We start from the raw sequence: 25,290 nt of genomic DNA, 5'->3' as shown, positions 1-25,290 counted from the left end.
ACGGATCTTTAATAAAGCTCATTATGAATCATCAGTGAAAGAGTTCAACATTTTTAAGCCTGGAAGCTACACCCTTCCTAGGATATATCGTCTCGTCCGAGGGAATAAATATGGACCCTGACAAGGTTAAGGCTGTAATAGATTGGCCATCTCCAGATTCCTGTAAGGCCCTACAGCGGTTTCTGGGGTTCGCCAATTTCTATCGGCGTTTCATTCGCAATTTCAGCCAACTAGCCTCACCTCTGACAGCCTTGACCTCTCCCAGTACTCCGTTCAGGTGGTCGGACACAGCTGAGGCTGCGTTCACTAACCTCAAAAGCCACTTCGTTTCGGCTCCCATCCTTGTGTCCCCTGATCCCACATGGCAGTTCGTGGTGGAGGTCGACGTGTCAGATGTGGGGGTAGGAGCAGTGTTGTCCCAACGTGCTGCTTCAGACGATAAGGTACATCCTTGCGCATTTTTCTCTCATCGATTATCTCCTGCTGAACGTAATTATGACATAGGCAATAGAGAGTTGTTGGACATCAAATGAGCGTTAGAGGAGTGGCATCACTGGCTGGAAGGTTCAGGAGTACCTTTTATTGTTTGGACCAATCATAAGAATTTAGAGTACATTAGAACTGCCAAAAGACTCAATTCCAGGCAGGCTCGGTGGGTACTTTTTTCGGTCGCTTTGAGTTTACTTTATCGTACCGCCCGGGTTCCAAGAATGTCAAGCCCAATTCTTTATCACGTCTTTTTGATCCCTCCGCCCGCCCAGTGACTCCCGAGTGTATTTTACCTGAGAAATTAGTGGTCTCAGCACTCGTATGGGAGGTCAAGTCGAAGGTCAAGATGGCCTTACAAGTGGTAATACCTCCGTCAGGTTGTCCACCGAACCGTTTATTTGTGCCGGAGGAGTTAAGGTCCGAGGTTGTCCAGTGTGGTCATTGTTCTAATGTAGCTTGTCACCCAGGGATAAGTAGAACTAATGGGTTGGTTAAACAACGATTCTGGTGGCCACGTATGGCTCGTGAGTCCACAATTTTGTTTTGGCTTGCTCAGTTTGCGCCAGTGGTAAGTCATCTAACTGGCCTCCTGATGGGCTTCTTTAGCCACTATGTGTCCCTTCGAGACCCTGGTCCCACATCGCACTAGATTTTGTTACAGCCCTCCCACCCGCATGAAGGTCGTTTTGACTGTAGTAGACTGGTTCTTGAAGGCGGAACATTTCATTCCCTTGCCCAAATTACCTACAGCCAAGGAGACAGTGGTCACAGTCCTAGATCACGTCTTTCGGCTTCATGGCCTCCCGGTAGACGTGGTTTCTGACAGGGGATCTCAATTCATATCAAGATTTTGGAAAGAGTTTTGTAAATTGCTAGGAATGTCAGTTTGCTTGTCTTCGGGTTATCATCCCAAAAGTAACAGACAATCTGAGCGAGCCAACCAAGATTTAGAGAGGACGTTGCGATGTTTGGTCTGCAAGAATCCTTCTTCCTGGAGTCAACAACTCTCTATGGTGGAGTACGCCCACAATTTGTTGCCAGTGTCAGCTACGGGCCTTTCTCAGTTTCAGTGCAGTTTAGGTTACCAGCCACCAGTTTTTCCCAGTTTGGAATCTGAAGTCGCGGTCCCCTCCGCTCACGTGTTTGTCCAGAGGTGCCACCGCACCTGGACAGAGCCCGCGAGACTCTGCTCTGGGTGAGGGAGCGCACTAAGGCCAAGGCAGATCGCCACCGGTCAAAGCCTCCCATTTATGTCGTGGGTCAAAAGGTGTGGCTTTCTACCAGTAACATTCCTCTGCGTTCCGTCTAATAAATTAGCTCCCAAATCACTGTCACGGTTGGTAAACCGTGATCTCTGGGTGTTTGCACTTTGTGGTGAAGTCTGCGTGTTTCGCGTCTGCACTGATTAGTGTGTGGGCGTCTCCATTAATTGTCATCAGCAGCAGCTGTCACTCATTACTCATTCCCTATATATTGGCTTGTCTCACAACTTGTGTTTGTGAGATCGTTGTTTAATGTCGCTTCCCCTATTTTGTGGCTTCAGCATTGTCTGCGTTTGGATGTTCGTGTTTCCCCGGAACCTCATCCACTCTCCGCACTTTCACTCTGCCACAAAGACTTACCTTCGGCTTTTTCCCCACAGTTCCTGTGCCATCCTCTCCTGCTGCCTTCTCACCGTCATCATCCAGATTCCTCACCACCTTACCACCATCTTGGATTGTCGTCTTCCCAGCATCATTTTCGCCAGTTTGGAGGTGTGTGCAAAGTTTTGTGATTTTTTTTGAGAATATTTAGGCCTTAAAAAATGCAATTCATTGGGAATAATAATAATAATAATAATAATAATAAACGGAGCAGATACAATAGGGTCCTCACACCATCGGTGCTCCCTTATAATAATAATAATAATAATAATAAACAAAGCAGATACAAGAGGGTCATCACACCTCGGTGCTCAGGTCCTAACAATATGTTCCTGTAGCTCAATTGGTAGAGCATTGCGTTATCAAGTGCAAGGTTAGGGATTCGATTCCCCGGGAACACATGGTAGGTAAAAATGGATAGCTTGTATGAACTGTAAGACGCTTTGGATAAAAGTGTCTGCTAAATGCATTAATTTAATTTAATAAAATAATTTAATGCATCTGCCAAACATTTCTGATGACCCTTTCTCTATGGATTCTTAGAAGTGCTAGATGATCTGTAAAATACTATAGGGCTTGTAGGTGGAAGACATTTTGACACAGTGAATTGGTTTCTCTGTGGAAATCTTAAAACCGTCTATATTATTGCTATTGTGTCCAAAGGATTCCACAAACTAGTGAGGCATGATTTTTGTGCCTGTCACAGTTGTCTAAAATAGTGTTTGTGCAGGCAGATCCAATCTGATGTGCATAAGTTAAACGTAAGTATTTATAAAATGAAGTGAGAATTTTCCTTATGTCTGACATAAAAAGCAGCATTAAGCCAATAAAAAAACTTTATGGCAGGGATTCTAAACTCTAGCCCTCAGAGTACACTTCATATAGAATTTAGCTCAAATCTCAATCAAACTCACTTGCTTGTAACTATTCTAGTAATCGTAAAGATCTTGGTTAGCCTCTTCAGGAGTATTTTATTAGGGTCGGATCTCAACTCTGCAATAAGGTGGACCTCAAGGGCCAGACTTGAGAACCAGTGTAATAAAGGTTCCCAAGTTTGGAATACCTGTATAATGCTTTAATTTAAGATCACTGAAAAACTATCAAACATCCTATATATTAAAAGCTATCATTTTCACACCGTTAATACTTAACTAACTATATATAAGGGAATGGGCTCAGAAGATATATTGCCTCATAAAAGTTGAATAAGGCCACTAGGAATGGCATCAAATACTACTGCAAATTCCTCAGCAGTTACAGGAATCTTGAAATGATATAGGAAGTAATTAAAGAGTGCGTAATGCATATACATTTAAAGAGCTGTCCTTTATTCTTAAATAATTGCCTCATCAATATGATACCATTGTTGTACCAATTTCTGTAAAATAAAGATTTATTTGTAAAAATTAATATATTTGTTGTTCCAAATCAAAATTATACCAAAACAACAACAACAACAACAACAATAACAACAACAAACCCCCCCCCCCCCCCCCCCCCCAATTTATCAAAATTTATTTCAGGGATGACATTCCAAATTTTGTCTTTATAGTTCAAGTAGTTTTTTATCCGTTTTATCTTAAATATACAATTAGCAGTATTAAAGTCGAGTACATTTAGATCATCATCTTCAAATGGGTTACATTTAAATAATGTGGCCTGTTCTCGCAGATGATATTGAACAACATAGTATCCACTTATTTTATAACAGATTGTGGAACGTCTAATGCAAGAGACGTATACATTAAGCGTGACATCCCTTCCTTTATTGGATATTAATAATCTTCCCTGTTAATGATTAATCCTTCTTTTGTGGGCTTTTGTCTGTTCGCGTTCCCGCCACAGCGTAATAATAAGAACACTTGCGTGATATTACGCGCTAAAACACTTGATGCGATCTACACACAAAAGACTGATAGAAATGTTAAACACCGATGATTTGAAGATCGGTGGACGTGGGCAGGTCTTTGGGATAGGCCATTCACAACACCGCCCCTCCCAGTGTCATGTGACTTCGATGTTGACGTACACCGAGGGATATTGGCGCGGTTTAATCTAAACCCAGCAGCAGTTTGTGCGTAAGCTTTCAAATTTTAATCGAAGCAATGTCTGCCTATCAAAAATACAGATACGAAAACGATTGCAAACCTGATGAAAACAGGTAAGAATTCGAGAAATATTTAGTCGTGGTTATAGTTGTTTTTGTTTTGTGTTTTATTACTCTTGACTTGACGTTAGCGGTTTGCTAGCAAGAGGCATTGTTTTGTGTATGTAAGTGCACTAACGTTATTTAGTCTGTTTTACGCACTCCTTTTGACTTCGTTTTAATAGTATCTTTAACTTTTAAGCGCCGACACATAATTGCTAAAAGGAACGTGAAGGATCCAGCAGGTGTTTTGTTTAGAGTGTAAAATGAGCATGTAAAATGAGCGCCAATGGAACGTCAAGACTGTAAGTAACTTAACTACGTTAGATTGATATTTTTGTGTTTTACTTAGCAGCTCGATCTCGTGTGTGTCGCCGTGAAGACTTTTACTGTAAATACAAGCATTTTCAAGATTTAGATGATTACGTTGCTGTTTTGATGTATAAATTGATTAAAAGGTGTTTATAATACAGCTGATTCTTGGTCAAATGTGTATCAAACGATTAATACGTTTTAACATGAAATACTTAAGTAAAAAAAATATATATTATTTTTAATGGACGTGCTTAATACTGTTGCAGAATGTTCAAATAACGTGTACGAATCCTTTTTTACTTGGTTTACTAAAAAGAGAAAAGAAAGTAAAAAATGCCACTAACGTTAGTGTCTTTGTCTTGAAGGAACAAAGGCACTTCAAGATGGACCCATTGTAGGAAACGCGGTGCAGATGGTAATCTAAGAAAATCTCTCGAGGTTGGAGAGCCTGACAAATGTTCACAGAGCTCACGCAGACAAGAAAGGTATTGATTTAAATGATGTTCCTTATCTGATTCGAATAATATGCTTAACAGACACTTATTTTCTCAAAAGTCAAATGGATTTCTTTTTTTATTTTGTGGTTGGCATTTTGTAGAGTATAACATGCATAAATTGTAAACTCTGTTGATCAAATTAATATCAGTTTTATGCTAGGATGAGGTCTAATCTTATCCTTTTATACAAACAATGTTTAGTGGTAAAAAAAATTGAGTGGCAAAACTTTTATTTGTCTTTTTATTTATTATTTTCTGTAGTTTCACAACCCCAGAGAGTGAGGGACCTGTGTCCAGAGTAAAAAACTGGGGAGATGAAGTAGAGGCAGAGGAAATGCGTTCAAATGTCCAACGTGATATGCATCGGTCAGTTGCCTCTTTTGATTTTATTTTCAGTTTCAATAACTCTGTAAATATGAATGTAGTTTATTTTATTATAATGTAAATGAATAATTTATATCCTTTATAAACTGGTAATTAGTGATCTCTCTTTTTCAGATATAGGAGGAGGATTCTTGAAGCAGATTTTCCTCAAAGAGATAGAAAAATCTCCTCTGGAAGGTTTGTGATTAAAGCAATGTAACATTTGCTTTAAGTTTTCAAAAAGCTAGTGTAAAGTTTTCCGTGTCTCTACTTTCTGCTATTTCAGTCTAATATGTACATTTAAAAGTATGCAATTCATTAGGGCTGAACGATATATCGTTATCGTATCTAGATATGAACTTTCAAGATATTAATATAGAAAAAAGCAACGATATAGATTTCCCCACTCCACGCTCGCCCTGCATACAACTCTGGCAGTCACAACCAACATCAGTTTTACGTGTGCCCTTGACTGCACCGCTAAAGCCAGTGCGCACACACTAGGGACGTGGGAACTATATTGTGTGGGGGGGGGGGGGGGCGTTTCCATGGTGACGCGTCATTGCTTGTTACGTGACACCACAGCAGCAACAGCGCTGAATGATGATCTGCTTTTAGATCGTTTTTCCTTTTTTATTCAGAATATTCACAAATGTGTTAGTTATGGCCTGAAATATCTGATATTCCGATTGTCAAATACATGCAAGTGGAAGTATATTGTTGTTTAAACATCTTTATAACGATTGCGTTAGTTGAGCTGTATGCGTATTTAATACTTTAAAGTAAGTGGCTGGTGAACTGGGAATAGAATATGCTAACACTGAAGTTACTTACACAATGTGTATCTGATATGAATAAAACGTGTCGAATTATAATGGAAAGGATTATTATTACCTCTTCCATAGACATCAGTGTGTATTTTACAAACTCTAAATGTATTGTTTTTTAGTACTTATGTGAATTTATTTGTTTGAAAACTAAAATAAACCGTATGTGGTTGAAAACACTGAAAAGTTGTGATATATGACAGTTCTGAGTAGGGCTGTCACTTTTAGTTTGAAAATCGATTGCACAAACAATCAGACCAACCAAAAATTTTTCGAAAATGAAAATAGGGAATCGATTTTAACCAAATATGTACACTATTAATTTTAAAATAATTAAACAATTAAAAAAATTGATTTAACAAAACTCACAAACAAGCAGAAAAAGAAATCCGAAAGTGCAGAATGCCTTCCGAGTGCTAGATAGAAAATACCTGCAATTTTAAGCTCCTGTAAGACCCAGTGACGTCGAAAGCGACCTCTTCGTCTGGCTCGAATGATTTCAGTGTTAGTCAATGTAAAGACGCGTTTACGTGCGTCTGGAGGTCTCGTGGCGCAGCAGATGAGTTATGAAAAGGACCATTGCAAGCTGAGAGCGACTGGCTTTTGTGGTGGGAATTGGCAGTAATACCCCCACCTTGCGCAGCTGTTCAGTGCAGTCGGAGCGCGTCTTCTCAACAGCTGGACATATAGTGAATAAAAAACGCTCTGCTCTGGCCCCCGAAAATGTTGATCGTTGGTTTTCCTGTCCACTAAATTTGTAATGGCCTTATTTTGCGCATTACAATATGCCTGCCTAGTATCGGTTACGTTCAATAAAAAAACACACATGGCCTGTTCTCAGGTCCATTTAAAGTTTCATTTTTTTTTTTTAGTTTTTTTAAATGGATTGAATCATTATCAAAAATAATCTTGGAGATTTTTGAATTGCCTAAATCATAAATGCAGTCGATTTAACAATAGATTCAATGAACACTTATGTCTTAAAAATCGAAAATGATTTTTTTCACAAAGTGACAGCACTAGCTCTGAGCGCGTCTGTCTTTGGCCACCCCCCCCAGCCCCCCCCCCCTCTGTATTTTGGATTCAGAAAAGACGATGTAAACCAGAGTGACGTGTTGTGCAGGTCGTGCTTAGCAAAAGAACATGTAGTCATATCGTATCGATATCGAGATATCTGGCATGAAAATCGAGAGATGAAATTTTGTCCATATCGTTCAGCCCTACAATTCATATGTTCATAAAGATGTTCACAAATCATAAAGACTGTATTCACTGTAACTTTGTGCTCCAATGAAAACATTGCAGTGTTTTTTGAGCGTCCCATCCATCTAAATGCAGGAACATTGGTGCAACCAATTGTGTGAGTTTAGGGTGGGACTTTGTGTTTGCATGAACAGTGTGGCAAACGAGTAAGTTTTTGGAAACCTGGTTCTTCCTCTTGGAATTCTTCTTCAACCCTCTACATTGCGAGTAAACTCTGGGCTACTAAATGATGTCTAATATTAGCCAATGGCTATTAAATTCTCAGATTTTACTCGCCAAACACTGATTTTGAGAGATTCAGAGTTTCACTCTCCATCAGTTTTTTTAAATTTTCAGTTTATCTGAATGGATGTGAAGCGCACGTGTTTGTGTATTTAATGTATCGTAAACTCTAGTGTGAAGGTGCACACTTCACCATCGCTTTGTCTCACACACACACACAGAGAGAGAGAGACCGAATAGACGCTCCACATGTAAATTATATTCTTTGTTGTATTTTCCTGTCAAAATAACGTTGTTCCTTTTGAGATTTATGAACCGTCAGATTTTCTGGTAGTGGGCGGAGCTAATGCACAGACGACAATCTCATTGGCTGGCGCTTACCTATTATCGTGCCTGTATTGATTTCAGAAAATCAGTTTGAGCTAATAATATTCATTAATCCAGTAGCTCAATAATCCTTAGTGCATTTTACATTTTTGTTATAATTAGAATTTTTATCATTATTATCTAATTATAGATAACCGCCAACACATTCTGCCATTTCCATGCCTCGTTCCTTGACGAACTCCTTCTACAGTTTTAATTGGATCATTTTCAAATTTGATGAGGGTAATCATAAGATCTTGTGACATTAAATTGGGAAGATTGACTTTTCGTCAAGGGGCATGTCCCTGCCGGCTTGACAAAATTTGATGTTTCGCCATGAAACATGAGGTTACTGTAACTCAGACAAGCTATGTCCGATCTGGCACAAACTTCACATGTTTGATAGGTGTTCTGTCCTAAACAAACACCCATGACTAAATTCAGTTATAGTCATAGTGCTAAGTGACATGGTTTTGGACTCCTACAAACATATTAAAAAGCGTCAACAAGTGTTAAATAGGCTGGGAACATGCTAGAAACATACTAAAACATGCTCGCAACACTTAGCTAAGTGCTAAAGCATGCTACTAATGCAGTGAAACAGGAAGTGACTGTAACTCTGGCTAGCAATGTCCGATCTGCCCCAAACTTCACACGTTTGACGAGTCCTGTCCCGAACACACCTACATGTCTGTATTCGATTATAGTCATAGCGTCACCTTTTGGCAACAGGAAGTGACATGTCTAACACTATTATGGACCCCTAACAACATACTAAAAATTATCAAGTGCAGAGCTTTATGTCAGAGGAACCGATAGTGGGAAGCAAACAGCAGCTGGTGTACTGGTGCACAAATAAGAGCCTTTCCCTGTGCGAGCGTACTGTACCTGTCCGTGCCCATGTAATTCCATACGCGCCCTGCACAAGCAGAGACAGTGAAGGGATGTTCAGCTCAACTTCTCGCGTGTTGGATGAGAAACTAAACCGACTAAACTGACAAAACTGAAATGTTTTTAGGGCCGAGCTCCGAGGTGCGAGGACCCTCTTGTATCTGCTTCGTCTATTATTTGGGTCCGAGCACCGAGGTGCGACGACCCTCTTGTATCTGCTTTGCAGAGGTGGGTAGAGTACCCAAAAACTTTACTCAAGTAAAATTAATTCTAGAAATATTTACTCAAGTAAAAGTACTAGTCTTGAATAGTTACTTGAGTAAGAGTAAAAGAGTATGGGATAAAAAATCTACTAAAGTAGTTAGTTACTTTGGGTCATATATACGGAGCCTATTTTTATTTAGATATAGATAAAATGTATGTTATGTGTGTGTGTATAAATGTATATTTCATCAGCCTTTACTCCAATTTATGTAATTTATTATAAAACCCTGTCTGTTTACTTAAGTAACAAATATTGGTGTCATGCCATAACATATTTTAATATGACTGACTTTATATTAAATGTAAATTTAACATTGAAAGTTAATGTGATGTAAATATTGCTACTAATCTTTCATTGTTCAGAAAGAGAGCAAATAACATTTACATTATTAAAGATCATTTTCACTGACAGTCTAGATTTCAATCACTCTCAGAAACTCCCATTAAAATCACTGAAACTGTTAACACTGTGAAATCAATATCTTAATTATAGATTCGTACACACATCTGCACTTTGTTGTTTCTGATGAGAGAATTCGCCAGAAAGAGGTATTCAGTCAGTGAGTGAGTGAAGGAAGCACCGGCATTTCAGCGATGACTCATCGGAACACCTCTGATTGGCCATTGCATTCAAAAGCTCAACATAACCGTGTGTTGATTGGTTAATGCGCAGCGCTTTAAAAACGCGTCTGTCTCTGGCTCAGCGCCAGCAAGAGATCACAGATCTGAATTTAGCAGCTGATGATATGACTTGCTGAACGTTTTTGTCTTTTGGAAGCTGCATTAAACTTGACTCCCCTCTGTTATAAGCCACACATGTACAACAAACTAATGTCACAGTGGTATTGTGTACTGTAATCGAATGTAGCCCAAGTTATTACCTGTTAAACAGTAGACAGCACACGCGTTCATCTAATAAGGATCTCCATCGCAAGCAAATAATAGCCTTTGCAGATTTGCTTTCAATTCAGTACAGTTCCATAGCCCCGTTTTCAACACTGCTGATATTCTTAAACGTTACAACTCTGAGTGAACTGCTTCTGACGCTCAGCGCGTGCGGCTGGGAACTGAACGACTCATTCAAACTGATTCATGAACCAATTCACTCATTTGCCAATTGGTTTGATCAACCCTTTGAACAGAATTGACTAAAAAGAATGAATCATTCGCGAATGGGCATCGCTCATTGCCCAGAGAAAAGTAGACTGCGCGTTTGGAATAAACTGAAGCATTTATAACATTAATTGCATTAAGATAAATTAACGAGAGGGGCACCGCCCACAGTAACGAAGTAAAAGTACAGATTTTTCCCCAAAAATGTACTGAAATAAGAGTATAAAGTACCCAACTTTAAATATACTCTGAAAAGTATTAGTTACCCCGAAAAATTACTCAAGTAAATGTAACAAAGTAAATGTAACTCGATACTACCCACCTCTGCTGCTTTGTTTATTATTATTAGGGCCTGAGCACCGATGGTGTGAAACCTGGTGAAAATGGGGAAAGTTTCCGTCTAATATAGGACTCAGAAGAGGGTGTGGTGAAATGGCTCAACAGCGCCACCTATACTAAGAAAATCAACAGCCTTCCAGCTATGTTTCACATACATGCATGAAAATTGGCACACACATGTAACACACCAGTACCTACAAAAAAGACTCTTGGAGCAAAATTCTAAACCCAACAGGAAGTTGGTTATTTTTAACATTATCAGCAAATTTTTTAATTTTTGTCATTTCCATGCGTTGTATTTTAACGAACTCCTACTAGAGATTTATTCAGATCAACACCAAACTTGGTTGGTTAAATCTAAAGGCCTTTGCGATGTTAAATTGCGAAGATCTTGAGGTTTTGTTAAAGGGCATGTCCATGGCGGCCTGACAAATTTCGATGTTTCGCCATGAAAATGGAAGTTGCTATTACTCAGACATACAATGTCCAATCTGCCCCAAACTTCACATGTAAGATAAGACTTCTGCCCTTAACAGATCTACATGCCCATATTCAGTTATAGTCATAGCGCCACCTGCTGGCAACGGGAAGTGACATGTTTTAAGCTGCGACAAACTACTCCTAGAAATCTTTTGACATTTAATGTATTTTTTTGTGGTCAGTTTAATCTAAAGGCCTGTGCAATGTTAAATTGTGGAGATCTTGAGTTTTTGTTAAAGGGCGTTTCCATAACGCCATGACAAAATTTGATTGTCTCGCCACAGCAAGAGAAGTTGTTGTAACTCAGGCATAAAATGTTCGATCTTCCTCAAACTTCACATGTTCGATAAGAGTCCTGGCCTGAACACATCTGAAGGCCAATATTCCATTATAATGATAGCACCACCTGCTGGCAACAGGAAGATTGGCACATATATGGAATAAACATTGATATATTCTACTTATATTTATGAGTTTAAACGCATATTTCTCACCGTTCACCTATTTACTAAAGTCACTCGCTGCTGGTGAGCCCGGGTGTGAGGGCCCGTTCATCATCATTAATTAGATTTTTTTTTTTTTTTTTTGTAAAGTGTAACTTGCAAACACGTTTGAAAAGCCAGAAGTAAATGTCAGTTCTGTATAAGATTATCTTTTTTCTTTTACTTTAAAAATACATCGACTTAATTTGATTTAAAAATCACCTGCTGTAGCACACTGAAAAAGTGTTTCATTCATCCAATGAAAAAAATTTAGGGTAATGATTTACATCTATATTTTTTAACTTGAGCAAATAGTTATTTATTTTTCATTGGCTCAAGTAAAAAAATATAGATGTGAATCATTACCTTAGATTTTTTTTTAATTGGGCGAATGAAACACATCTTTGTTTTATTCGCACAAACATTTGATTTTAACATTTTGGAATAATTTGTATAGCGTATTTTTTTTTTATTCTCACCGGTAAAGCTTTTTTTTTTTTTTTTTTAAACCAAATTTAAAAACTAAAACAAATACTGAATGTTGATTGAAGAAACATCTTATTGAATGTGTGTTGATTGTGTTGTTTGGATTGTAGAACTATGCAGTTGTTGCTTTTAATTTCACATGGTTACAGTTTATCTAAGTGGTGTCCAGTATGGCCCATATTTAACAAGTTTGATAAGAGTCCTATCCTGAACGCACCTACATGTCTGTATTTGATTATAGTTATAGCGCCACCTGCTGGCAACAGGAAGTGACATGTTGAACACTGTTATAGACTCCTAGCAACACAGTAAAATATGCCTTTGTTTGCTTAACATGCTAAAATATTCTCAAATATGCTAGCAACACTTACTAAGTGCTAAAGCATGCTATCAATACTATGAAACAGGAAGTTGTTGTAACTCATGCATACAATGTCCAATCTTTTTTTTTCTTATTTTTATGCAGTTCCACTAGGTGTCACTTGTGCAACAGTCATGTCTCGAGTTGTAACCCAAGCTTTTCATGTTTCACCAGTTCTGACTCCAGAGACTCGAAAGATTCCAAAGAATCACCTGCTAAAGGTGACATCGAGACAGACGAGACCACTCTCATAAGGAGACAAAAACAGATTAATTATGGGAAAAACACTCTTGCATATGATAGATACATCAAAGAAGTTCCCAAGTGAGTGAGATTATCATGATTATTGTTTTAAAACTAAATCCTCTTGTATATGATTTATTATGCCTTCTATAATCTTTTTAAAATATTTAACAATATTTTAACCATTATTTTAGGCTTATGAGACAGCCTGGTGTTCATCCAAAGACTCCAAACAAATTCAAGAAGTACAGCCGACGCTCATGGGACCAGCAAATAAAACTGTGGCGTGTCAAACTTCACGCGTGGGATCCACCTGCAGAAGAGGGAAGCGACCTGCAGCAGATGTAAGCTTCTTTGTCTTAATACACTAAACTTCTACAATATCCTAAAGGAATAATATTTTTTTATGATTGGTCCAGCAAAGTGGCAACACAGTGATTAATTGTAACCCATGCTGGCAAAATAAGTTGGCATGTGCAGGGTCTAATGAGCTACAGGCTAAAGAAGTGAAAAATTTAAGTTTTGGTCAAATTTGAGGTTTTTGCGAAAATGATTTCAGAGTTTAAACAGCAAAGGCTCAGTCACATCTTGATTTCAATTTAGCCTGAGGAACATTTAACAATCACTGGTTTGAAGACCTAAGAGACCTTCCAGAGTTTTGGGCAGATATTAAATCAGACAGATATACAGGTGTTAGCCCTTTAAACCTTTAAAAACCAGCAGCAGTACTTTAAAATTAATTATATATAAAATTGGGAGCCAATGCAAAGATATTAATACTGGGGTAATGTGTTTTTGTTTACCCACACAGTAAGGAGCCTAGCAGCTGCATTTTGTACTACTTGAAGTGAATTAAGAGATGCTTGATTAATACCCATATAAAAGGAATTACAGTAATCAAGCCTCTATGAAATAAAAGCATGAATGACCCTTTCAGAGTCCTTAAAATAAAGGAATGGTTTCACTTTAGAGAAGACTCTGATATGGAAAAAATAAATGTTTTTGACTACTGTACTAATTTGTTTGTCAAACTTGAGGCCACTATCAAAATAGACCCCCAAATTATTGACTACTGGTTTCACACAGGAAGACAAATGGCCAGGGGAGATAGCAAATTCTGATGATTCAAAAAATATAATCTCAGTTTACCTTCAAATCAGAGTGGTCAATTTTATCAAATGCCACCTTCAGAGAGATATATATTCAAATCAGAGTGGTCAATTTTATCAAATGCCACCTTCAGAGAGATATTCAAATCAGAGTGGTCAATTTTATCAAATGCCACCTTCAGAGAGAGAGAGAGATATATATATATATATATATATATATATATATATATATATATTATATATTATATATTAGGATTAATAGCCACATTAATGGTGGAAAAAAGTGCTCTTGAATTGTGAAAGTTCTTTTCAGTGAAATCTGAAAAGTACTTAAACCTTGCTGTTTTCAACGCTTTCTGATATTGTATCAGACTGTCCCTTATATTTATATTTTACATTTATTCATTTAGCTGATGCTTTTATCCAAGGAAATTACAATTGCTATATATGTCAGAGGTTGCACGGCTCTGGAGCAACTAGGGGTTAAGTGTCCTGCTCAGTGACACATTGGTGTCTCACAGTGGATTCGATCCCCGGTCTCTCACACCAAAGGCGTGTGTCTTACCCACTGTGCCAACACCACCCCATATTATTTCATAAACCCAAAGTTTATCTTTTTTTCACTTTCTTTTGGCGCTTCTACAGTCCTGTCTAAGAGCACGAGTATCCTCACTGAGCCAGGGCTCAGCCTTTGGTTTGTGTTGAGCCAGAGAGTTTCAAATATTAGTTTGTGATGATTGAAGTGGTGAAGACTATCTTAATTATTTTAATACGATCGGATGTTTGGGATACCTCCTTAAAAACAGCTGAAACTTAGTTTAAGAAGTTGGTGTGATCGTACGCGACCAATGAACAGCCTTATTACAGGCTAAAAAATTATCTGTCTAAGATTAGCTGGGCAACACATGCATGTTAAAAATCCCCAAGGATTAAAAGTCTATGAAAACTGGGGATGATTCCCCCTAAAAAGTCTGAAAACTCGTTAATAAAGTACTTATGTGGTTTAGGTGGACAAAGTGCACATCAATTACTTGAGTAAAAGTACAGATACATATAGTAAAATATTACTCCAGTAAAAGTACTCCTTTTTCAATTTTACTCGTGGAAGTACAAAAATACTGAATTTTTTAATGTACTTAAGTAAAACAGTAGTGAAAAGATAGATTTAGCAATAGAATAGGCTACTTAATTTAATTTTATATTAGCACATATATTTTATAATCCTACTGCTCAAAATACCTGGGATTTTCCCAAAATAACCACTTTATGGAGTCAAGATATATTTTTGTTGTTCATGATATGGACTATGTTGATGAGTGTTCACTTTAAAGTTTATACTATAATGTACCTGAGAGAAAATGGAGTTCTGATTTTCACCAGTAAGAAATTTTTTTTTTTAAAGGTTTTTTTTTTTTGTAGAAAATCCATGTATTACATGAGAATAAAGCCTGAAATAAGGAACAACATTTTAAGGAAAATATAATTATATTTTTATAATTATTTTTCCTCCTCAAATCTTATCTGTGTTGTAAAAACGCCACAGAGGGCATCAATTCCCACTTTGATAATTACTTGAGTAACCATGTTTTGAACATCACACCCTTTCTTTTTTCCCCAGTAATCTAGGTGGTTGAATAAAGAACAACAAGCTTGTTAGTTAGACCGTTAGTATCAGCTAACAATATTAACTTTTTTCAAGTATGGAAATAAGTGATAAGTCCAGTACTGTTGATTAACAATATTAAAACAGATGCCACATAGGATATGCGTAGCATTTGAATAAAACTTATAGCATTACGTCAGCAGGGAATTTGAATGTGCATGAGTTATTTTATTTAATCTGTGTTATTTTTACCTGAAACATAGAGACACTGGTGTGTCTGCATTGTCTGCATTCAAACAATTTCAGTGGGTTTAAATAGATCACTCTTTACAGCAGATTTAGTTCACAAACAACTGACAGTTTTGACCAAAATATGATTTAAAGTTACAATAATCCAAAATTTTGACATTAATAACCTAAAGAGCCACACAGATGGGAAATCAAAAATTACCTGTATTACAGTGTATGATGTAGCTGTCCATCAGTGTAAACGATGTGCAAAGTAATTAAACCAAAAAGTACACGATTTATAAAGTTATTGGCTTCTAAAGTAAGGAGTCGACTCTGAATCGCTGAAACGAGTCGTTATAGATTTCAAATCTTTTTCCCATCTCTATGTACGTCACTAGAACACTTTGCATAATAATCTCCGCCTGCCGTCTTGGGAGAAACAAAACTCTGACCTGCCCCACCCCCCACAAAGACGCTCTGGTTGGTGCGATAGCATCATGTCGAGGAGACAGTGTGTTTTTAATTGTAAAGGCAAGTTTGTTTTATTTTCACTGCCAAAGAATGAAGATTAGAAGAACCAATGGCTAAAATTCATTTTACCACAATACCAGAGCAGTACAACAAATGCTTTTTGTTGTGTTTACATTTCACTGATGACTGCTTTTCTAATCTCGATGAGTTCAAGGTGGGATTTTCAAAGCGTTTGGCCATAAAAGAGGGTTCATTACCAACTTCATTTGGACCAACAAGCATCTCCCAAACACAACCTGTAAATATGATTATGAAGTTGTGTTTGTTTTCTCCCGAGCGTCTTATCAGTATGTGTGCTGTCTGCAGCCTTTGCCTGCGCTGATCGTCATGTACAAACATGTCATTAAAATGAAGTGTAACTCTGTGAATACTAAACGAAGAGACATGAGAGATATATCTATAGAAAGCTTGACATGTCTACTTTAAAACTAAAAAAGTGCTGCCGAAAATATCACAGATATTATGTGATAAAGTAATCCATATGAAAACAACGCGATGTCCGTTTTTCACGTCTCCCTTCATTATATCTAATGTGACCACGCCCCTGCACTGAACGCGCTATTCAGATTCAAAATGAAGCGCGCGGCTTGAATACGCCCACACAGAAGAAAAAGCAGTGAGACTTCGCGATGAGAGGAATAAGACATAATTCACCCCAAAAAGATTCTAACGCATTGTTTACCGTGAAGTTGTGTGCGGAACAATCAATCAAAAGTGACTGTCAGTTGACCAATCAGAACACAGTATGCTACCGAAAGGTGGGGTTTAAGGAAACTGAATCTTTTGAACAGCTTCAAGCGAACCGTTTGGGGATCTCTGAGAATTGAGGTAATTTTAAAATGATATTTTGACAAATATACTTTTTTTTTTTTTTTTTTTAACCTTGGATGGATTTAAACCTGTTGTACGGGACTTATAAACAGTGATAGGAAGCTTAGAATTTTCATCTTACTGGCTCTTTAATTTTAACAGCATCAGACACGCGTGCGCTCACAAGATCCCTCGGTTCTTACTTGTGAATTCAATTCACTGGAGACTCTTGAATCAGTGAGTTGTCGACTCTAGAACAGCTGCAATCGGATCATTCTAGTCAAGTCACCTTTATTTTTATAGCGCTTTAAACAAAATACATTGCGTCAAAGCAACTGAACAACATTAATTTGGAAAAAAGTGAGTCAATTATGCAAAATGACAGTTAAAGGCAGTTCATCATTGAATTCAGTGATGTCATCTCAGTTCAGTTTAAAGCCAGAGGTGACAGCGGCAAGGAACCAAAACTCCATCGGTGACAAAATGGAGAGAAAAAAAACCTTGGTAGAAACCAGGCTCAGTTGGGGGACCAGTTCTCCTCTGATCAGACAAAACCAGCAGTTCAATTCCAGGCTGCAGCAAAGTCAGATTGTGCAGAAGAATTATCTGTTTCCTGCGGTCTTGTCCTGGTGGTTGTCTGAGACCAGGTCTTTACGGGGGATCTGTATCTGGGGCTCTAGTTGTCCTGGTCACCACTGTCTTTCAGGGCTGTAGAGGTCCTTTCTAGGTGCTGATCCACCATCTGGTCTGGATAAATACTGGATCTGGGTGACTACAGTGACCCTCTGATCTGGATACAGACTGGATCTGGTGGCTACGGTGACCTCGGAACAAGAGAGAATGGACTAATATTAGTGTAGATGCCATTCTTCTAATGATGTAGCAAGCACATCGGGTGTTATGGGAAGTGTTCCCGGTTCCGGTTAACCTAATTAATGCAGCCTAAAAATCCTTTAACATACTAAGCATATTAGTATGTTATGTGTAAGCCAGGTTCTAGAGATGGGTCTTTAATCTAGATTTGCAGGAATGTGTCTGCCTCCTGAACAATGTTTGGTAGGTTATTCCAGAGTTTAGGCGCCAAATAGGAAAAGGATCTGCTGCCCGCAGTTGATTTTGATATTCTAGGTATTATCACAAATTGCCAGAGTTTTGAAAACGCAGCAGACATTGAGGATTATAATATAACGAGCTCATTCAAATACTGAGGTGCTAAACCATTCAGCACTTATAAGTAGTAAGCAGTATTTTAAAATTTATACCATGTTTGATAGGGAGCCAGTGCAGTGTTGATACGGCCAGGCTAATATGGTCATACTTCCTGGTTCTAGTAAGAACTCTTGCTGCTGCATTTTGGACTAGTTGTAGTTTGTTTACGAAGCATGCAGAACAACCACCCAATATATCATTACATTATTCTAACCTTGAGGTCACAAATGCATGGATTAACATTTCTGCATTTGACATCAAGAGCATAGGCCGTAATTTAGGTATATTTTTGAGATGGAAAAATGCAGTTTTACAAATGCTAGAAACATGGCTTTCTAAGGAAAGATTGTTATCAAATAGCACACGTAGGTTCCTAACTGATGACGAAGAATTGACAGAGCAACCATCAAGTCTTAGACAGTGTTCGAAGTTAAAACATGCAGAGTTTTTAGGTCCTATAATTAACACCTGTTTTTTTCAAAATTTAGCAGTAAGAAATTAGTCATCCAGTTTTTTTTTTTTTTTTTTATATCGACAATGCATTCCATTCGTTTTTCAAATTGGTGTGTTTCACCGGATATTAAATGGATATTAAAATCACCAACTATTTAAACTTTATCTGCAGCCAGAACTAACTCGGATGTAAAATCACCAAACTCTTTAATGAAGTCTGTATGGTGCCCTGGTGGCCTGTATACAGTAGCTAGTACAAACATCACAGGGAATTTATCATTAACATTTGTTTCTCTGGATAATGTTATATGAAGCACCATTACATCAAACGAGTTATACTTGAAGCCTGCCCTCTGAGAAATCCTGACTGAAAAAATTGTTATAAATTGAACACCTCCCCCTTTGCCTTTTGGACGCGGCTCATGTTTATAACAGTAATCTTGGGTGTTGGACTCATTTAAAATAATGTTATCATCAGGTTTTAGACTGGTTTCTGTCAAACAGAGCACATCTAGATTGATCAGTGATCATATTATTTTACAAAGTGTTTTTGTAGAAAGGGATCTGATATTCAATAAGCCAAGCTTTATCATTTGTTTATCCTTATTGCTTCTGTTTTTTTTTGTTTTTTTTTTACCTCAATTAAATTGTTACTCTTAAATTGGTTTGGACGTTTTTTGTATTTTCTAGTTCGGGGAACAGACACACTCTCTATAGTGTGATTATCTAGGTGAAAGAGTCTAAATATGCTGAGAGTTAACTGACCTCTGTGACGTGAGGCAGCTAGCAGATGGTGAGTTTAGCCAGTTTGTCTGCTTTCTGACCTGGGCCCCAGTCAGTCCCCAGTCTAATTCTAATTCATAAATGAATCGTTTGGTGCGATTTGCGATCTGATTTAAAAGACTAATTGAAAAGACCACGTTCATTCGTGAATCAGAAACTACTTCTGCGTGTCGGAGCATGTGATATGTTATAAGGAGTAACGATATGTTTTATGAATTGTAGTGAAGTAAAAAGTATGATCTTATGCTTTGGAATTTGATGTAAAAGTTGCTCAAAATAAAACTACTCCAGTAAAGTACAGATACAATGTCTATACGTGAAATATGAAAGCAAATAGACATATAATTATGAAGATATGGTCTCTGTATATGGTTTTATGTTGCTAATGTTTTTTTTTATTTATTTATTTTATTTTATTTTTTTTTTAATGATGCATGACAAGCAGGTAGTGTTCAATCCATTATAAAACACATAAAGAGCACATGCCTGTCTATTACATAGCTCTTTCTTGTGTGGGTAATCAAGCGAGTTGCTGAGATTTGACCATATTGTAGTCATTTAATTTGATATTATTAGCTGACAGACCATAAAGTTGAGGTGTGATGAAGGCATTTGCAACCATTTCGGCATCCTGCAGACAGAGAGGATCAAATAGGAGAGAAGTGTTTGTAGTTCATGTATATTTTCTGCAGATCACAATTGTTGTTTTATGAGATAGTTTTTTTTTTTAATGTAATTCAATGTTTTACTTTACCCCTGTTATTGAAACAGAGAAGAGATTGACCTTGGTGAAATAATGGAATTTGAATTGGATGTGGAGTGTTCAGCGGATACTGAATTCCAATGTCCGACATCCAGTGGAGCATTGCTGTCTTTGGCAGAGGTAATTGTGTGTGTATCTCTCTCTCTCTCTCTCTCTCTCTTTCTCTCTCTCTCTCTTTAGAAATAAATTATTTTTTTTGATTTAACAAAATATATTCTACAATGGATGATATAATTGATTTTTTTTAAAAAATGTGATTTATATTATATTTCTATATTAATATAATTATATTTATATTAATTTTGTATCTAATTATATTAAAATAAATTATTATATAATTTTATTTATATTCATTATATTATTTTAAAATAGTTATTTTTTAATTTTTTAATTTTTTATGAAATTACTCTAAGGAAATAAACATGCCAGCAGGTGGCTGGCATTCATTCATTCGATGTTCAAATGGCTGATTCATTCAGGAATTAAGTAAATGGCTCTGTTTATGTATGGTTTTTTGAATCATTGGTTCGCATGATTTATTCAAGACTTGGATTCATTCAGAAACTAAACATCCCTGTGTTGCTTGGAGATGTGCAACAATTCTGCTATTGCTTTAAAGGATGTATGTTCTCTGCAAAATTTAGCAAAAACACATTGTTTTATAACAGTATAAACTGAACTGTTGTATAAAATCACGTTTAAACTAGTGATATTCACAAAAACTTGTATAATACTGCTCTCACTGCTTGTTTGATATCACTTATTGTATGATATAAATATGAGACACACTCGTAAAGGGGCACTTTTTGCACCAGTATCTTAAGTTTTAGGGCATAACTGCATTTATGGAACAGTTGCCATTATTTTTATACACACACACATGTATATTAAATGGAACCCTTTACAGCGTTTTCAAATTTATCCACTTTGGAGAGCCTTTTTAAAGGGCTTAGTTTTCCTTGATTAAAAACGTCGTCTCGGTGTGGACGGAAGGCCAAAACGGAGAGAAAAAGATGTATTTTCAAATGAAAACATATTAGTGTGGACATGGCCTTAAATAGGACCTACCTGACAAATTGAAGTAGACCAAAAGATCCTCAAAAGCTAGACATCATGCAGAGATCCAAAGAAATTCAGATAAAGAAATTCAGAAAAGTAATTGAGATCTACTAGTCTGGAAAAGGTTATAAAGCCATTTCTAAAGTTTTAGGATTCCAGCGAACCACAGTGAGAGCTTTTATACACATGTCAAGAACATGGAACATTGGAGAACCTTTCCAGGAGAGACCGGCCGACCAAAATTACCCCAAGAGCACAAGCGACGACTCATCCAAGAGGTCACAAAAGACCCCATAACAACATCCAAAGAACTGCAGGCCTCAGTTAAGGTCAGTGTTCATGACTCCACCATAAGAAAGAGACTGGGCAAAAATAGTCTGCATAGCAGAGTTCCAAGACGAAAAATGCTGCTGAGCAAAAAGAACATATAGGCTTGTCTCAGTTTTGCTAGAAAACATCTTGATGATCCCCAAGACTTTAGGGAAAATACTCTGTGGACTAACGAGACAAAAGTTTAACTTTTTGGAAGGTGTGTGTCCCATTACATCTGGCGTAAAAGTAACACCGCATTTCAGAAAAAGAACATCATACCTACAGTAAAATATGGTGGTGATAATGTGATGGTCTGGGGCTGTTTTGCGGCTTCAGGACCTGGAAGACTTGCTGTGATAAATGGAACCATGAATTCTGCTGTTTACCAAAAAATCCTGAAGGAGAATGCCCGGCTATCTGTTTGTGACCTCAAGCTGAAGCGAACTTTAGTTCTGCAGCAGGACAATGATCCAAAACACACCAGCAAGTCCACCTCTGAAAGGCTGAAGAAAAACAAAATGACTTTGGAGTGGCCTAGTCAAAGTCCTGACCTGATTTTTGAGATGCTAAGACGTGACCTTAAAAAGGCGGTTCATGCTCCCAAACCCTCCAATGTGGATGAATTACAACAATTCTCCATAGACGAGTGGACCAAAATTTCTCCAGCACTTGGTTGAAGTTGTTGCTGCTAAGGGTGGCCCAACCAGTTATTCGGTTTAGGGGGCAAAAACTTTTTCACACAGGGCCATGTCGTTTTGGATTTTGTTTTCCCTTAATAAAAACCTTCATTTAAAAACTGCATGTTGTGTTCACTGGTTATCTTTTAGTAATATTTAAATTAGTTTGATGATCTGAAACATTAAAGTGTGGCAAACACTTTGTGTGTGTGAATATATATATATATATATATATATATAAAATAATATGGATGGATTTGGTATCATAGGATTGGTTCTCGTGACATCCCTAGTCAGGAATGACATTTAACAACTTTTTTTTTTTCACAACTTTATCATCTTGTGTTACAGGATTCATTTGCAGGAACCCCTAAAAAGATGATGAAAATTGAGGATGCTGAAATGTCATGAGCAACTACACTGAGATCCAGTCTCTAATGAGGGAACTCCTGAGCAGCTGAATTGTTTTAATACACTGGTCGCCTTACCGTTTGAGCATTAGCATTATTATTATTGAGCATTATTATTTCAACAGGTTCTGATGTTTTATTGGTAGCACAGGTTTTGACAGATTATTAAAGAGAAGGTTTTGTCCGTATCACTGATTCCAACATGTTGTTTTCCATTTTTATTTAATTTTTGGGTCTTCGAAAGAAAATGTAAATGTTGTAATGGTTGAATTTTCTATTGTGGTAATCAATTTAGTGCTCAGTGGACATTCTCTTGTATTTATCAGTTTGTTGGATCTCAGAGAGGGTTCACAACAAATTTCCAATGTTAAAATTGTTTTTGGTTTTAAGTGTTCTTTTAGGCGTGTTTTTTTTTTTTCCTTTTCTTTTTTTTTTTGCTTGTTAACTAATATTTTATTAAGAACTTTTTGAAAATAAATATTGCTTGGAATGACCAAATAGTTGTCATTCATTTAATATAGAATGTATATAATCACTGAATATGCTTAGCTTTTAAGACCTTGGTATGAAGTAAAATTAAAAATCAAATTTTTTAGAAATCTTTTGGATTCCAGTCAAATGGAGCCCTTAAATGCAACAAATGTTTGGAATCACAAGGAAATACTTATTTGGTAATGAAATTGGTACTTTTACTCTTTAACGTTACATTGAAGTGCTGTTTTCTCTTCAATGATGCAAATGACTTTCTCAATATTATTTTGTGTCTGGCTTTACATGGTTAAGATTGAAACTGAGCTTATGTGTTATAGCATGCAGCATAAAAGGGTATACTCCAATACCCCCTTTTTTTCCTAAATGATTGTTAATACATTTCAAGAAAATAATACAAATCTGAAGTGTATTATTGTACTTATTTCTCTGTGTTATGTACTTCCTATCAATATCAATTAGCCAGGTTTTTTTTTTCTTTTTTAATAAAAGGTTTGGAGAAATGAGTACGCCATTGATTAAATTCAACAAATGTAATATTCTAATTAGTGCTGGGCAATAATAAATCACAATGATTCGCATCCAAAATAAACACTTTTGTTTATATAATATATGTGTGTACTTTGTATATTTAAATTTATTCATTTAGCTGATGGTTTTCTTCAAAGTGAATTGGAAGCAATCAAAATTAACAAAAGAGCAATATGCAAGTGTTATGACAAGTCTCAGTTAGCTTGGTGCAGTACATATAGGTTTTAATATTATTATAAATATAAACCAATAGCATAGAAAAATAATTGAGCAAGTTAGTTTTAGAGACTTGCACTTTGTTAATTGTGTCATAGAAATAAAACTGAATACAAAAAGAATAGAGAAGTTAGTGGTGGTTAAAAAAAAAATATTATTTAGTGCCATATATGTCCATATGCAACTACGGTGAACTGGCATACACACACATTGAGACAGCTAAACACTACAGTGTTTTCTTTACATTCCTTCAAGTGGTGGACCACAACAGTAAGACAGTTACCACCACGCAGGTAAAATGAAAAATTGAACAGCCTATTTTAGCCTATTTATTTTTGTTTTGAATATTTTAGTTTAAAAGTAGACATTTCTTGTGCAATGCAAGTGATCTTGTGGGCACCTTATTACATTGTCTGCTATTGGAAATTGGTAATTGGTTGATAAAACATTGATCAAAATTAAGATACAATTTATACAAAACAAAAATTAATGAAGTGGTCAAAATGTTTAACTCAGACTAGATGGAGCATAGGGCACATCAGGTGAGGTTTGAGATTTTTGTTGTACTCAGTTGCATTAACTATGGGGGGCTAGTAAAAGTACTGGTCATAACCACAGGTTATTGTCTCAGCTTTAATTAAGTTGTACATAGTTATATAACTGCCAGGGGCTAGACAGGTAGTGCTAGCATAACCGCTGATTATTGTTGGAGCTTTAACTAAGTTGTACATGGGTAGCTGAGGGGGACTAAACAGAAACACTATTTAAAATATGGTAAGTATGGGTAACCTATTAAATAGTATTAGTCATAACCTCTGGCTACTGTTGAGACTGGCGAGTTTGTGATTGTGGGGCACACGTAAAAGAATGGCCGTCGTGGGGCACCCTGAGCGACATAGATTCCTAATGAATGAGTAAAATAAAGTAAAGAGTTAAATTAGAATAATCAAATGTCAGAAGAATAACAATAATAATTAGAGACCAACAAACAACCAATTTGCCTTTCAACCTAAATTTGAGGTCATACTAATATGGAGTCAGAATAGATAAGAACATGGAGTCAGATTTGAGTTTAACCTAAATTTAATAACTCTACGCACTGAAAGACCGAACACGCAGGAAACCTTCATCCAGCACCGGACACCTTCCTTGGGCCGAGTTCCTGGACCTTACATTACAAATGCTAGTAACATGGATTTCTAAGGAAAGATTGTTATCGAAAAGCACACCTAGGTTCCTAACTGATGAAAAGGAATTGACAGAGCAGTCATCAAGCCTTAGACAGTGTTCTATTTTAGTACATGCAGAGTTTTT

The 25,290-nt window shown here is 36.9% G+C and overlaps 1 protein-coding gene across 2 annotated transcripts; it reads left to right on the top strand.

Annotated features, from left to right (window-relative positions):
• Window positions 1-4,137: 4,137 nt before the first annotated feature.
• Window positions 4,138-23,752, top strand: slbp (stem-loop histone mRNA binding protein). 2 transcript variants are annotated; one of them, XM_026279725.1, is made up of 8 exons: window positions 4,138-4,293; window positions 4,959-5,078; window positions 5,352-5,456; window positions 5,589-5,651; window positions 12,722-12,871; window positions 12,985-13,134; window positions 20,291-20,402; window positions 22,682-23,752. In XM_026279725.1, the coding sequence occupies exons 1-8, from the start codon at window positions 4,238-4,240 to the stop codon at window positions 22,739-22,741; spliced, it is 816 nt and encodes a 271-aa protein (XP_026135510.1). In that variant the 5' UTR covers window positions 4,138-4,237; the 3' UTR covers window positions 22,742-23,752. The 2 variants fall into 2 exon arrangements, with proteins under 2 accessions (XP_026135510.1, XP_026135512.1); XM_026279727.1 differs by lacking the exon at window positions 4,138-4,293 and adding an exon at window positions 4,481-4,583.
• Window positions 23,753-25,290: the final 1,538 nt, after the last annotated feature.

Source organism: Carassius auratus, chromosome 14 (genome assembly GCF_003368295.1).
Source record: "Carassius auratus strain Wakin chromosome 14, ASM336829v1, whole genome shotgun sequence".
NCBI lineage: Eukaryota > Metazoa > Chordata > Actinopteri > Cypriniformes > Cyprinidae > Carassius > Carassius auratus.
This window is presented reverse-complemented; position numbering and strand designations above follow the sequence as displayed.